The sequence below is a fragment of the Prionailurus viverrinus genome, chromosome F1 (genome assembly GCF_022837055.1).
Source record: "Prionailurus viverrinus isolate Anna chromosome F1, UM_Priviv_1.0, whole genome shotgun sequence".
Classification (NCBI taxonomy): Eukaryota; Metazoa; Chordata; class Mammalia; order Carnivora; family Felidae; genus Prionailurus; species Prionailurus viverrinus.
The window spans coordinates 46,037,206-46,054,018 of NC_062577.1; the positions used below are offsets into that span (position 1 = coordinate 46,037,206).

Below are 16,813 nucleotides of genomic sequence, written 5' to 3' on the forward strand. Positions count from 1 at the left end.
TATTAGAGTCTGTGTTATAGTATTCTGAATTTGTGTTTATGTTTAGCTTAAATGTATAGTAAAATATTTAGAGATTCTCATTTCAGAACCTGCCGGCATCTGTATGGCCTTCTCTAATTTCTCTCCTGATTGCGAGTGGCGGAAGGATCTTTTCGGGCTGGCCAAATGATTCAACACTTCTCCATATACTCAAGTCCTTTGCTAATGAGGCCATCCATGTTTGCAATTTGTATTTTATATAGATATTTGATAATATGGTAGATTGTAGTATTGATCTTAGTTACTCCCTGCCATTCTTATAGGAGGATTATACTTTTATGTCCCATTTATATCGGCCTTGCCCATTGGATTTGTTTTACCCAATGAAATACATGCAAATTGCCATACGCAGGTGTAAGCAAAAGGCTTTAAGCAGAAGTTTCAAGCAGGTGGCCTGCTGTTGAGCTTTCAAACGGTCATGCAAAGAGTACATTCTGGAAAAGACCTGCTTCTTTTGCCTGAAGGCCAGAATGAAGACATAGAATGGAGGTGGAGCTGAACTCAGTCACTGTGTGGCACAAACAAGAAATGAATGTTTCTTATAAATAAATTAGTGGGATTTTAATGTCTTGTTTTACTGCATCATAACCTGACCTGGACCTGAAAGCAGATGTGGACCATTTGAACTTATCTGATATTTCACGTAACATTCTGGTGTGTAGAATAAGTAAACTCACATGGCTGGTGTGTTTTACAGAATTTTTATAAGTTAACCAAGGCAAGCAGCTGAAAGCGCATTTGTATAACGGTGTTCCAGGAATCTGAGTAATTATTAAAGTTGGAACTGAATTGCTCAATTTAGAACTTCTAATGACTCATACAACAAGTGAATTTAAAGGTAGAAAAGCCTTTTCCAAATTAGGCCATGTAGCCCAAAGTAGCCCATTCTGAAGTTGTAAATGATTCTCCTTCCTGAGCATTAAAGAGACGGTGACTCTGTTGGCACAGAGTGAATAAAGATAAACAACAGAATTGCTCATTAAGTTGAGAGGATGGAAAAAGTAGGTTTATGTCATACATAGTGTATGCTTTTCCCTTAAGAATGAGAGTGATGCTTTTGGGACTCTGTAGCTTGTTTCTTTTTTTTTTTTAAACCAGTCATGGAAATTAGTATTTTCTATGACACACAAGGTGACACATGTCAGTTTCTTGATGTGGAAGGGAAACGTGGCATTCCTCTTGGCTGAGTCAGAGCAGTGGCCCATCTGTTCCAGGATTGTTTTCTGCAAGGGGAAAAAGCTTACACCATGAAATAAATCCTAAAATCGTGCTATGCAGCAGTCTTTCATCAGAAATGTGCCTAAAACGATTTTACATCTAGTTTATTTTCAATCTGTACCACTTGGGATAATAAATTCTATAACTGTACTAGCTTCTTCCTGAAGTTTGAAAGTAAATCTGCTTTATTGAATTTCTCTAGTTTCGCTTCTGTGATAATAATCCTTTATGATTTTTCTCTCTTATAAATGTAAATTAAAGTACTATAAGTCATTTTTAAATACAGAGAACCTCTAAAAAAAGATAATAATAATTGTTGACGATTTGATATATTTTCTTTATTCTTTCAGTCCTTTGTTAATGTTTAACTTTCTATCTAACTAGAATTCATTTGTCTATACAAACACAGATACACATACAAATTACTGGAATTATAATGTGAAAGCAATTCTGTGTCACTCATTCATACTTAATATGTAGAAACAGTTTTTATAAAATTTTTTTTAATATTTATTTTTGAGAGAGACCGAGCGCGTGCGAGAGTGGGGGAGGGGCAGAGAGAGGGGGAGACACAGAATCTGAAGCAGGCTCCAGGCTCTGAGCTGTCAACACAGATCCAGTCGCGGAGCTCGAACCCATGAACCGTGAGATCATGACCTGAGCCGAAGTCGGATGCTTAACTGACTGAGCTGCCCAGAAATGTGCCCCAGAAACATTTTCTCCTTTTTATTTTCAAGGGTCACATAGTAGTCCATTGCAAGACAACTCTATATTATATTAGGCTACCCTCCTATTGTTGAATATTTATATTGTTTCCCATTTTTTGTTATAAATTATTTTACATTGAATATTTGGTGTGTAAATCTTTGCATCAGTAATAATTTTATTATAATGAATTTAAAAGAGTGGAATTCCTAGATTATTGGATGTAATGTTTTTGGAAACTCTTGATATCTATTGTAAAATTGCTTTTAGAAAGATTTCATTAGTTCTCATTACTAACAGCAGTGTGAAAGTGTCTGCTTACTCCATCCTTTCCAATCTGATGGGGTAAAACCAGTGACTTGTAGTTTGCACTTTTAAAATATTAATGCCTAAACATTTTTTCTTTCCTACTGAATTTCAAATCTTTTGGAATTTTTTTTTTGCATTGTTAGTCTTTTTGGAATTTTTCAGACTTCTTTGTATATTAAAGAAGCTATCTGTTATATTTATTATGTTATCTTCTGTTCTCTTTTTACAGATTATTTTTTAATGATTTTTGAGAAATATTTGTAAGCCACCTAATCTGAAAAAGCCTCAGTTCATCTACCTGACCTGCTTTCAATCTGTTTTGCACTTTTATCAGAGAAAAATCTCTAAGGCAAAAATCTGGCCACAACCCTTTATTTATAACCTTTCAACCTTTTCCCATTGCCCTAATTAAAAAAAAAAAAGCCGGACGTTGGCAGTGGCTACAGGGCCCATTAGGATACAGTGCTCCCTACCTCTCTATCCTCTTCCCTTGTCACTTCTGGAAATAGTCTTTGTTTGAGCCTTGCTCCTGGCCAAGCAGTGTGCCACCCCCACGCTGTTGTATATGCAGTTCCCTCCTGTGTGGTAGGCTTTGTACTAGGATGTAAGACTGAGGTTAAATATCTGTTTCTGGAAAAATTTCTCTGGAACAACCTCCTCCTCCCCATCTAGGTAAGTGCTTCCTGTCAGCTGACAAATAGCACCTAGTCTACAATTATTTTAATGATAGTTCCCTCTCACCCTATACCACAGTGTGTTGTATCTACTGATTTACTTTGATTACTCTCCTACTCACAGGCAAACACTTTGATAACTAGGACCCCAGTTCCACCTTCCTATGCCCAGTGCCTATGCACTGCCTGATGGACAGCAGGTACTGACTAAAAAAGGTTTGTCAGTTCAGGCTTTCAGATTCCTCGTGCTTCTATGTTTTCAAGTGAATCTCCATACGTTTTGAAAAGTGAAGAAGTGTGCCCTAATTGTTAGCATCCAGGAAGCACCAAGGACCAGAGGATTATACCTGGCATGTTGTTACTTTTTTTTTTTTTGGACAGGGAGACAAACATGCACTAATTCAACAGTGGTGTCTATAAAAGGCCAGGTTTTGTTGTTTTGTTTTTCTTCCTGCAAGGTGAACAAGTGCATGAGAAGTTAGAGAAGAGAAACAGTACCGAGGGAAGGGGCTGTGGCCTGGCCGTGCAGGGAATGTGAGGGCTGCTGACGGGAGCCATGGCAACAGCAGTGGTTAGCAGAGGGTAGAATAAATGATAGTGTAGGAGGCTGTCGATGCACAGTGAGCAGTACAGAATCTGTCACAGAGGAAGTGAGCTGAAGGAGGGGCTCTGCCTTAGAGATCAGGATGTACGTGATGGGACGGCAATATCCATTAGTAACTTCTAATGCCTGCTTTGTGTCAGGATGAGGATGCACCGGCCAGTGTAAATCAGAGCAGTCTTCATTGCCTTTAGCAGTAAAATAATCCCATAGTATCCAACCTGGCGTTTCCGAGGCTGTTGGCAGGTGGTTGTGATAACTGAGAAAGGGAGGAAAGTACACCATACACTGAAGGTTGATTTTGACCAAAATTAATAGTGATGCCAACTCTGTGACTCAGAACACCTGCTTATTTAGAATGGCTGAACTCTATGTCTGGTCTGGAGCAAACTGAAGAGGCCATAGAAAAATATGTAACTGGGCTTTCGCACTTGAAATCATCTCTGCAGATTTTAAGTGGGCACTCAACATGACCCAGTCATCCTACCACCCTTCCATGGTATCTTGGTTTATAGATAAAATATCTCTCAAGAACACATCTATCTATGTTGCTCATGGTACTATACCATTGATTGTACTGTGAATACTAAGTTTGTCTGCTAATTAAAGTTATTCTGAGCACTCCATCTATAGAGTAAACTCATGTGAGAGACAACTTATATAGCTACAATTTTTAAATTGGTTCTTTAACTCTCCAGAAGCTATTTCATATTGTCTTTCTTTTTTTTAAATTTTTTTAAATGTTTTTATTTATTTTTGAGACAGAGAGAGACAGAGCATGAGCAGGGGAGGGGCAGAGAGAGGGAGACAGAATCTGAAGCAGGCTTCAGGCTCTGAGCTGTCAGCACAGAGCCCGATGCAGGGCTCGATCTCACAGACTGTGAGATCATGACCTGAGCTGAAGTCGGACACTCAACCGACTGAGCCACCCAGGCGCCCCTCTTCTTCCTTTTTAAGGTCCCAGCACATCTCTCCTCAGCTCTCTGCTGATGACCTTGCCTCAGTCTTCACTGAGAACACTGATTTATTCATGCAGAGATTCCCTCATTTTCTCTCTACCAAATCAACCGACCTACCTCTACTGGTACATGTCCTTTCTAACTTTCCTTCTGATAGGAAAACAATGTCCAAACAGTTCTTTTTTGTCTTCTACCTAATTATGCTTTCCCATGGCTTTGCATTTCTCTGTTGCTCTTAAAATTGTCTCTGCTGTCTTCCCCGTCATCACTTTCTTCCTCTCTGATGGTTGCCATCATCCACAATGATGCTGCTGTATTTCCCAAATAAAATCAACAAGGTCTGTTGCCTATATTTCTAATATTGACCTCATGACTCTTTCTAGCTGCTACTCTTTTCTCTGTTGACCTTCATCTCAAAACTTATGTAAATAATCCCCTATATCCTCGGCCTTGCTTCCTCTTGTCCTATCCATCCCCATGCCTCTGCAACTGTTCCTCCCAAGGCACCATTGGCTTTCATATTGCCATATCCAATGGTCACTGCTCTTTCATCATATTACCTGACTTCTCAGCAGTCTCCGACCACAGTTCACAGCTCCCTTCCTGAAACATGCTCTTTTTGGCCTTTCATGATGATGTACTGTTTGGTCACCCTTAATTCACCTGATGATCTTTTTCCATTTCCTTTGCTGACTCTTCCTCTTCTCTGGATTTAGAAATATTAGTGTCCACCTAAGCTCCATCTCTGGATCTCTCCTCTCCTCTCTCTGAACTCTCCTGCTAAGTAATCTCATAGTCCCATGGCTTTGATTAGAGTTTATATATTAAGTACTCTTGGCTTTGTCTTCCCCACTGACTTCTGGTCTTATGTGGTTTATTTCAATAGCCTTCCAACTGGTCTTTCTGCCTCTTTTTTTCAGAAGAGAACCGGAGGATACATTGACTCTTGTTATTCTTCAGTTTAAAACCACTCATGTGGCCAATAAGGCTCTATACTCTTGTCATGTTGAACTTCTTTAGTTATTTGAAGACACTAACCTCAGTCACATCTCAGGGTCTTTTGAACATGGCTTTCCTTTGTGTGGGCCACTGTGCCCCCCAGATCCCAGCCTGATTGCTCATCAGCTTGATGATACTTCTCATCATTCAGCAATTGGCTCAAATTTTGTGCCTCCTGACAGTTCTCCTCTAATTATCCAATTGAACTACCCTCTCATACTTGCCTTTCTTTGTTATACCACTTGGTTTTTATTTTGTTCAAAGCATTTAACACTTACTGGAATGAATGTTTTCATTAATTTATTTGCTTGTTTGTCTATCTCCTCCCTCTAGAGGGAGCACATGAGCTGAGCACAATGACCTTACAGGTCTTTTTCACCTCTGTCTCAGCGCTTGGTAGGATTGCCAGACACTTGGAAGCATTGAATGAATCATCCAAAGAAGTTAGTTGCAGTTTTAGTGATTTCTTTTAATTTATATTAAACATAGTTTACTCAAATATCAATGAGCAACCTCTACCCTCACCTTTTGAGGTTTAGCAGATATGCATATGTGTTATTTTTTCTGGTACCATTTTTTGTCATTTTAATTAAAAGGAAAACTGATCAGTCAAAATTTTGATTTGATTATTTTTCACTCTTGAATCTTTCCAGTTTGTAGAGCCTTTGGGTTTTAGGTGATTGTCAGTCCCCTTGTCATTGCAAAAGCATATTTCTGTATCTTTTCTATTTCTACCAGATTTACCCATCAGAACCACAGATTTCTACTAGGTTTAGTTAGCAGATATAGTCACAGAATTTTCTTTCTATTTTTCATCTTGGTGATGCCCAACATTCTGATGATGTTTGAAGCACAGTGTCTATTTTGGGTCAATATAATTTAAGAAAACAAATTTTGTGATTCTCAGATACTTTTGTCAACAGGTCTGACAAATTTTTTTTCTGACCCATTAAATAACTTACTACTTTTATGTCCATTTGCAAATAATGTAACTCCTTCCTAAAAACTTGGGTGTTTGGAAACTTGGAAGACTTTTATCATCTGTAGACTTGGAAATTTCTGCTTAATTCATTATGGAGATTTTTTTTAAATTTATTTTTGGGACAGAGAGAGACAGAGCATGAACGGGGGAGGGGCAGAGAGAGAGGGAGACACAGAATCGGAAACAGGCTCCAGGCTCCGAGCCATCAGCCCAGAGCCCGACGTGGGGCTCGAACTCACAGACCGCGAGATCATGACCTGGCTGAAGTCGGACGCTTAACCGACTGTGCCACCCAGGCGCCCCCATTATGGAGATTTTTTTAATAAGACCATTTTTTTTTTTACACTAAATCCTGAGGAATCCTACGTACTGTATCTCTTCCTTCAAAGAAGCTTTTATCTATATTGGACTTACTTCTAAAATAGTTGACTATCTTTAACATACTGCCAGTCACACCTCCTCATCATTTTACAACAGTCTGAATCAAGTTCCAGCTCAGATTTGCCTCTTGTGAGAAGCTTTTCCCAAAGACCTGCCATTCCTTCTCATCTATCTTCACCTTTTAGCCCATACATAGTAGGTTTGTGCTAGGCGACCTGTATTTCTAGTCTCCCTTTGTTACAGTGATTCACAAATATATGGTGCACATGTATTTTATCTATTCTTATCTGTGCCTTCATGAAAGCACTCTCCAGGGTGCCTGGGTGGCTCAATCCGTTAAGTGGCTACTTTGGTGCAGGTCATGATCTTAAAGCTCTTGGGTTCAAGCCCCACATTGGGCTCTGTGCTGATAGCTCAAGGCCTGGAGCCTGCTTCAGATTCTGTGTCTCCCCCTCTCTCTCTACCCCTACCCCACTCATGCTCTGTCTCTCTCTCTCTCTCACTCAAAATAAATGAACATTTAAAAAAATTTAAATAATAAAAAAAAGAAAGCACTTCCACTGTCCTTCTGTCATACATAGTAGGAACTCAATAAATACTTAATTGCTCAGAGATCACACTCCATAATGTATGCTAAAACTCAAAGCAGTTTGCTCTTGGCAGTTTTTTGAGCCCTCAAGATTCTCAGCCTTTTACATAGGGCACTTCATAAGCACACATTTTACTATCACAAGTCGTACGTATTTTAGATGCTGGTCTTCTATGAGGCTGTCCTAACTGGACCTTGCAAGTAATTTTATGTCGAAGAAAGGTGGGTGTATGTTTTTCTTTCTGGATTTAGAGCTTCCTTCTGCTTGTTGAATGTAACAATAGACTCTTCAAGGGAAAGATATAGCTTCATAAAACCATTTTTACTCTGGAAGCAAAAGCCAAAAACCAAAAACCAAACCAAACCCTGACATTCAGTCTTTAGTGAAAAATTTGCCAAAGGCCATTATTTTTAAAAAGTGTGTATATATGCTAACTAATTTGGATGTAAATTAAAAAAATAAAATTAAAAAAATTAAAAAAAATATGTATTTGCCTTGCCTTTAAAATGCCATTCGGGCTGTTCCTAGAAGTTGTTTCCATCACCATTTTCTACTTTACCCCAATGTGCTATAAATAGCAGGCTTCCCTGTTCTCTTCTGGGAGATTTTCAGTCTTCATTAAAAAAAAAAAATCTACCTTTTTTTCTGTGTTATTTCATATGGTAGATGGGCACAGGGAATTTTGTTTCTTTCAAGCACATTGCCTGGTACCTAAGTGCTTAAGATTCACTAAATGGATATTGAGCACACGAACTGTTTTTAAAAAATTAACTTGTTTGCCAATTAATGTATCATTAAACAATATCTAGACTACTAGAGTTCTTAATTTCTTTTTTTTAAACTTTTTTTTAACGTTTATTTATTTTTGAGACAGAGAGAAACAGAGCATGAACGGGGGGAGGGTCAGAGAGAGGGAGACACAGAATCTGAAACAGGCTCCAGGCTCTGAGCTGTCAGCACAGAACCCGACGCGGGGCTCGGGCTCATGGACCACGAGATCATGGCCTGAGCCGAAGTCAGCCACTTAACCAACCGACTGAGCCACCCAGGCGCCCCTAGAGTTCTTAATTTCTAACTAAGGTCTTAATTTTACCAGGGTTCTGCCCTAAACTGATGCTTTTCTTGGATCCTCTCTCCCCATGAAGAAGTTGATTTAATTCAGTGTTGTGATGACTATTACTTAATGACTGTCCAGCAAACATGGGTTAAACCAATTCCTGTTCATCTATTGGGACTACACTTAATACATTTCCTTCCTAAGTGGGTTTCTGACTACATGTTCTTAAAAACAGTCTTTTAATCTATGTAGAAAGAGGCATCTACATATCTTAGCTAGAGAACACATTTTACCAGTGTCCTTGGTTAATGTAAACACACTTTATTTTCTGGCATTTAATGTCTGTTTTTTTAGTTTTATCTTTCTGATTGGATGGCCCATAGAATGAATTGTTTTATCATCTTTTTTATTATGTGATTATTAAATTTTTACATGAATTTCACAGTAATTAGATTGCTCTTAAGATTCTTATCCTGCTTTTGCTGGTTTTTATAAAAAGCAGTATGCTATCTTCCTGTCCTCATCTTTTCTGTAAACTTTGCTTATTTTCATGACACTAGATGTCGAAGTAGCTAGTTCTAGGTAGGCTCTCCTTTGAGATCATTACCGAACAATTAACTTTATTTACTTTGTCTATGAGGGATCCAGGACTGGCACAGAAACTTTTACATAATGTGCCTTAATACATTTTGATATTTTCTTACTAGTATTTGTCTTACTCATTGAACACTTATTGGATGCCCATTAGATACAAAGCACATTATTTTTAGTCTCTGGGACGGGGGATGAAAGGTGAATGCGTCTTGATCTGTGCTCTCAGAGAATTTAAGATCTGAGAAAGTGCGGAAAAAAACCCAATACACCAAATAGCTGTACTAAGAAGAAGAATAAATAATGATACTAATGGAAGAGAGAAGGCAAGTATTTCTAAGAAGTTTCATGGAAAAAGTGGAAGTTGAATTTTACTACCCAAGATGTGTGGATAACAGAGTAGACAGGACTTAGCGGGGGAAGCCTGGAACAGGTGTGTTGCCGGTGTAGCCAACGGAACAACGGTCACCCTGGCCGACAGGTGTGTTATGTGAAGGGGCAGAGCTTTGGCTAAATCGTGAAAAGTGCACTGAGTTTGGGTGTAGAGAGTCTTGAATGCCAAGTTAGGGATTTTGAACTTCTTGGTAAGCCTCAGAGAAAAAGGAATGGTATTCAGAGACATGCACCTTGTTACTAATAAAAAGAACTACCAATTATTGTGTGCCTAACCTGCTCAGCCATTAAGCTAGATGTTTTATGTCTAACCTGAACAATAATGCTGAAAACATGGGTGATATTACTCTCATGTTACAGATGGAGAATTTGTTACTTCAAGAGAGAGATTAACCTGCAATATGACAAAACAGGAATTACCGGGAGTTGAGACTGAAATCCAAATTCTTTAGCAGTGGATCAATCAATATAGCTGACTAAACATATGCCTTTGTCTCTTCCTCTCATCCCATTGTTCTAAAATTGACATATATATATACACACACACACGTATATGTATATATATATATAATGTTTATTTATTTTTGAGAGAGAGAGAGAGAGAGAGAGAGAGAGAGCGCAGGGGAGGAGCAGAGAAAGAGGGAGGCACAGAATCTGAAGCAGACTCCAGGCTCTGAGCTGTCAGCACAGAGCCCAATGCAGGGCTCGAACTCACAAACTGCTAGATCATGACCTGACCCAAAGTCCAAAGCTTAACCTACTGAGCCATCCAGGCACCCTGCAAAAATATATATTTTTAAAAATTCACATGTTGGCAACTTGGATCACAAACTATGAGGAATACTTGAAAAGTAAAAGGCAGGGTTCACAAGTAAATCATGGTCTCAAATGCTTATTGGAAAGGCCTGTTATGATAGGTGGGAGTTCAGGTAGTGATCCAAGTCTGCAGGTGCTATGGAGGGGCCATGAAGTAATTGCCAGAATATCTGATGAAGGTGTTCCTGTAGGAGGAGCCAGGGGTCTACACCTCCCCTAATTGCCCTCTGGGTCAGATAGTGATAGTTGTCTCCATATCAAGAGGGGCCCTTGTGCAGAGAGAGCAGGAAGTGCCCCAGAAGCATGGTCACCCCCAGGAGTAACAGGAAGTACTTTACCCAGAGTTACCACCTGCATATCTCATCAATTGAACCATCAAGTAGCATAGCTAAGTCCCCTTCCATAGTCAATAGGTATAAACAGATGAAATATTCACACAGAGGCTAATAAGGAATCTCAAATAAAAAGAGATGTATAGGCAAAAATTAGCAACCATTTGATGGGAACAAACTCCATTAAAAAATATCAAATTCAGCAAACAAGAGAATTTTCTTTGATGGGGCGCCTGGGTGGCTCGGTCAGTTGAGTGTCTGACTTCGGTTCGGGTCATGATCTCACGGTTTGTGGGTTCGAGCCCCGCATCGGGCTCTGTGCTGACAGCTTGGAGCCTGGAGCCTGCTTTGGATTCTTTGTCTCCTTCTCTCTCTGCCCCATCCCCATTAGCATTCGGTCTCTCTCTCAAAGAAAAATAAACATTTAAAAAAAAAAGAATTTTCTTTGAGTACTTACAATATTTTTTCCTGTACCTGTCTTCTGATATTTATCATTTTCTACAACTTCCCAATTTTGTACCCAAATACAGTTGACTGCTCCCATGAATAAAAATGCTTCTCATTTCTTGCATTGAGCCTATGACTCTGTCTCCCTAATATCCATTGTTGTTAGCTTTCATTTATACCATCTGAATGTTGATACTTATACACAACTATATGTAGACTTATATAAAGTCCCACTGAAATCAGACACTGATAAAGTTGAAAACTAACTCTGAGGAGTTTTAGAACATCAAGACTCAAAATTTATTCTTACTTTTGAAGGCACTAAGAGCAGCAAATTTTTGAGTTTTCTAAAATTCTAACTTTAGAAGGCTATGATAAGACAGTATATTTCAGTATGTGTTACGATTTAGACATATTTTCCAAGGGATTTTACACATACACTTGTGAAGACTAAATATTCACAGTGACTAATCTTGTTTTAATTAACAGCAAAGAAAATAATAGTGGTTGACACGACAAACTATTTTCAGGTTTTCTTTTTGTGACTGGGGCAGCTGCCATTCTGAAGGCTGTGAGAAGAGCTGCATACGTTCATCACCTAGGGCCACTTTTTTCTCTTAGGAATGAAACTGGTTATTCAAACATATACCTCATACTCACATTTCGTAGCCATCAACTTCTCAAAAGACTGGGCCCACTGTAACACTTCCTCCAAAGTAATGCTTTGAAAAGAAACAAAAGGTGCTCATTGCATCAAAATATTCTCAAGGTTTTGCTGAATTAAATAGAAATATATGATCCTGAAAATAATGCCACAATATAGCTATACTGTATTTGTATGTGTTTTTTTTTTAATTTTTTAATGTTTATTTATTTTTGAGAGACAGAGCATGAGTAGGGGAAGGGTAGAGAGAGAGAGGGAGACACAGAATCCCAAGAAGGCTCCAGGTTCTGAGCTGTCAGCACAGAGCCCAAAGTGGGGCTCTAACCCACGAACTCTGAGATCGTGACCTGAGCTGAAGTCAGATGCTTAACCGACTGAGCCACCCAGGCGCCCCATATTTGTATGTGATTTTAAAAGGAGATTTATCTTTCTGTGATCTTTTACATTTTATTTTTACTTTCTAAATTGTTAAAATTAAACAAAATTATGAAAGTAATGTAAATTTGAAAATATGATAAATTTTTACAAGATAATGATCTGTAGCACCCTTAGTCCTGTAATTTACCTATTCCTGAATTACTACTATTAATATTTTTGATTTCTTTTTAGTGTTTTTGTTATGTGTGTGTTAGTGTGTTTTAACCAAGAAGTAGCCATACTCTGCGTGTGTGTTTGTGTGTGTGCATACTTTGTGAGTGTGCACATATATATGTATATATTATTTTTAATAAGTTTTTATATGTCATCACAATTGTCTTAATAACCACTTATTATGTTATAACTTATAATTATAGATTTATAATCACTGCTAGTCACCGAGGAGTGTTGAGTATTCCACAAGGGAGCATTCTATAGTTTACATATTCTCAATGAGCATTTTGATTATTTCTTACTTTTTAGCATAAAAACTTGTGATTAAGGCTTGCTATGATCAAATAAGGTAATTGTTGAGGGAATTCACAGAAGTAGAATTAAAGTGGGTCAAAAATGCACATTTTTAAGGTTCTTGGTGTAAGTTGCCAAATTGCATTTGGGTTTGTATTGTGTGCTGCTGTCACCAGCAATGTGTTTGCCATTTAGACTCTTCACATCTTGGATTCATCCACAAAGCTTCTTTGCATGCATTCATAGAATAAAGTTATTAACTCTATATCTACTTGATGTAGGTATTTTCTCTATTATTTGCTATAAATTTTTTTACGTGTTGAAGGTTTGAATTTTTAGTACTGTGAATAGTATGTAAATAAACAGTATAAGAAACCATTTACAATTTCAAAAATATCTGTGAAAGATATGGGTTTGAAACTTCATTTCTGTTCATTTTTTCTGGGCTTTGTGAGGTGAATTGGCAAGTGACTATGTATTCTTACATATAAATCATTTTATTTTCTCTCCTTTAAAATAATCATTGTGTTCACTGCCATTCAGTTTATGATTGTTTCAGTTTACAATGGTTCATTCTTAATTTTCCAGTTTTCAATAACATCATATAATCAGATAGCTCTAGATACAAGCAAACCCTGTCCATTGGCTACTTTTGGTATAGTTTGCTCAATAATTGGTTTTGAGGGAAAAGCCATCAGCATTAGTAGGTACTTAACACAATGAAGGAAGATTAGTTAAAGAGGTTAAAAAATGACCTAGAACATGGAAAAATATCAAGATCTTAAAAAGGTCAAGTATCTTTTGTTTTCTGCAAATTCAGATGGCTCTTGCCAGTTTTAGATGGACTATGTGCATCAGCACTGAGGCTTAACAGTATACTGCTGTAAAGATTGCTTAAAAAAAAACATTTCCATGAAATGGTATCTGACTCACTGTTCTTTTCTGTTATTAAGAACTTTAAAAACAGTAACCTCAGGTAACCTTTTCCATCCAGTAAAATGGTAAGTGCTAGGTAAGGTATGTGGCACGCCTCTCTGTCCCACCCATTCTCATTATATAGGAAAAAATAAAATGTACAACGTGAGTGAAGAGGCCATCATTGTCTTGGCTTAGCTTAAAATAAAGTGTTGGTACTTTGTTGGCTAGAGAATTCTTCTGCCTCTAAGATTCATGAGATTTAGGGAGATAGACCATGATTGGAATGGTTATGGTTGGTGTTAAAATTATGCAATGAGGGGTGCCTGGGTGGCTCAGTTGGTTAAGTGACCAACTCTTAATTTTGGTTTAGGTCATGATCTCATGGTTCATGAGTTCGAGCCTCCATCAGGCTCTGCACTATCCTAGTGTGGAGGCTACTTGGGATTCTCTCTCTCACTCTCTCTCTCTCCCTCTCTCTCTCTCTCTCCCTCTCTCTCTCTGCTTCTCCCATGTGCTCTCTCTCTGTCAAAATAAATAAACTTAAAAAACTGTGAAAATGAAATTTGGTTTTGGCTTAATCCCATTTGGCTTGTAATTTTTTCTGAGTATCTCACAAACTTCATGCTGTCCCATGGCTATCCAGCTGTCTGTATGCTAATAATTCTAAACACCTCTGTCTCCTCACCTACCTGGATTTCCTAATAAAAAACAGGGGAGTATTCTGAGACCTCATGTCATTATGGAAACAAGAATGGAGAGTGTTTGGAATCTGACAGTCCTAAATTCTAATTCCAGTGCTGCATTTAATAAATTTTGGTTTTACCTCAAATCTTTGAGCCCCTGCTTTATTATCTATAAAATGGGGATAATATCTATTTCTCAAAGCTATCTATCTGGAAAATTAAAGTACTTCGTGAAAGTAAAGCACCTAGCAAGTGACTGTTATATACCAGCTTGCCAGGAATGTGAATTCTCTTTCCTTGGTCTCTCCCTTCCCTGATGGGGGTGGGGGGTCTGCAAGGCAAGTAGAAAGACATGTGAGCCCAGATGGTGATACTCGATGGGAGTCACCAGCAGAAGAGAAGGAAGCTATTCCCAATTAACCTGTTTCATCTTCCTCTTTGCACGTGCCTGTTCAGTGTAGTAGCTTCACCTGGTTGTTTAAAATGCTGAGCTTTGGGCCTTATTGTCTCTTCCACCTACCACTGCAGCCTCCTCCCCATCTCACACAAATGCTTTTAAGTGTTTTTGGACATTTAGGTACCAGGGGGTGGAGCATGCATGCCAGGAGCTCTAACCTAGCAAGGGAGATGTGGCTACAACTGAGTATTCCAGAGTATTCCACGTGGACTAAAGTTAGGCACTCTGGTTAAACTCCTGGGAACCCTGAGGTGGAAACTCCAATCAAATGGTTTGTTACCCTCCTGAGGCATTCTGCTTTTTATTTCAACAGTCACCGTTCCCATCCAAATAGCTACATTTTTTCTTTTGGCAAAAAATCCAAGAGCCTCAGGAGCTTGGTAAGCATTTGGTTACCTCCCCAGTCTCACTTCTTCCAACTGGACATGAGGTTTCTGGCACTTTGTAGATGGAGGGTTTGAATCATGAAAACAATATTTTGGATAAAGAATCTCATTTTAACATAAACAATATAAAATGTTAGAAAAAGTCTCAGTATTTATTCATAATAGACACTGTAGAAACATTAAACTTGCTTAATTCTCAAGTGTAAACCATAACTAATGAAAATGAAACCTTAGTGTAATACATGATTGCTCTTCTGGTGGAATTACTCATGTGTAAATGCAAATTCTACATTCTGAACAAAATATATTAAATTAGCAGTTGAATAAATGTACACCTATTTATCATGTGGTAAATATGCATTATGGTGGCCATAGAATTTAAATGCTACTTACTTTGACTGGAGCCTCTGAGATTCATCTCTGCAAGGCTTACAAATCCAACAAGTCCGCCTGCTCATTTTTCTAAAGCAATACAGAGATATACTTAGTATAATTTAGTCATTTAAAATAATTATATGCTAGAGTCAATGTCTCAGGAATACCCAAAATTATAAATCATGAAAAAATAAGCATGGGTTTTTGAAATTAATGGAATACAGTCACTGGCGGGGGCAGAGAGAAGAGACGAGAACAAAAAGACTCATCTCATAAATATTTTTTAGGAACATAGGTTCTTAGAGTTGTGACTTTAGAACCCATCTGGGCCACTTATTCATCATAATGGTGTTTAAAAAAATGCAGCTCACTGAGAAAGAGCTTCCCATTTAGGGCCCACTAACAACAAAGTCAACTCCCACATCTTCCCTTTTTTGGATAATTCTTAGTTTTAGAAAGAGCTCTCAATCTATTAAATAAGAATTTGCTTTTTTTTTTTTTGTCATTAGCCACATAAAATAGTGTAAAAGGTTAAAAAAGAAAACAACAAGCCTCCTTAGGAGTGAATTCTGAGAGGGGGGTTGCTTACCTGGTTTTCCCCACTCTCAGCAGTGTGACCTTGGCTTTAAAATTCAGGTACTCAGCCCAATACTCAGCCTGTACTCAGCCCAGGCTTTATATAACAATGTATGTCATAGAAGGTTTTCAACTTGGGACTTTGAAAAACAACTCAAAAATTTAAGAATAATTAAATCTACAATTTATAATGAGAGCTGGAAATATTTTGCTAAACATATGCACACTTATATACAATGAATTATTAAGGATAACAGTGAGTTCTTTTTTTAAAATTTTTTTTTTTAACATTTTATTTATTTTTGAGACAGGAAGAGACAGAGCATGAACAGGGGAGGGTCAGAGAGAGGGAGACACAGAATCTGAAACAGGCTCCAGGCTCTGAGCTGTCAGCACAGAGCCCAACGTGGGGCTCTAACTCATGGACCGCGAGATCATGACCTGAGCCAAAGTTGGCCGCTTAACCAACTGAGCCACCCAGGCGCCCCAACAGTGAGTTCTTATATCAATCTTTATTGACTCCTTCGAAACATCTGCTGAACATTTATTATGTGCAAAGATCCTGCCTTTTCCTCTTCCTGTCCTCACTAGCAAGCACTTAAAATCCATGTGATGGGGACTTTGAGACAGGAAGTCCAGGAGCCCATGAGTACACACAGGAGGAGAAGCTAACCAGCCTTGGTGGTGGTTAGAGATGACATTCCAGTAAACTAATAGCTGAGCTGGAACCTACGGGATGTGCAGGAATGTGCTGAGTGGAGGGGATGGGGAAGCTT

At 38.3% G+C, this 16,813-nt stretch overlaps 1 protein-coding gene across 3 annotated transcripts in view; it reads right to left on the reverse strand.

Moving 5' to 3' along the window:
• RGS13 (regulator of G protein signaling 13) overlaps window positions 1-16,813 on the reverse strand; it is an 81,357-nt gene that overhangs the window by 3,993 nt on the left and 60,551 nt on the right. For all 3 annotated transcript variants that reach the window (XM_047840073.1, XM_047840076.1, XM_047840074.1), the window contains 2 exons: window positions 15,480-15,548; window positions 11,754-11,815 (listed from right to left, as the gene is read on the reverse strand). In XM_047840073.1, the coding sequence (XP_047696029.1) occupies window positions 11,754-11,815; window positions 15,480-15,544 (127 nt within the window). In that variant the 5' untranslated portion in view covers window positions 15,545-15,548. The remainder of the gene's footprint in view (window positions 1-11,753; window positions 11,816-15,479; window positions 15,549-16,813) is intronic.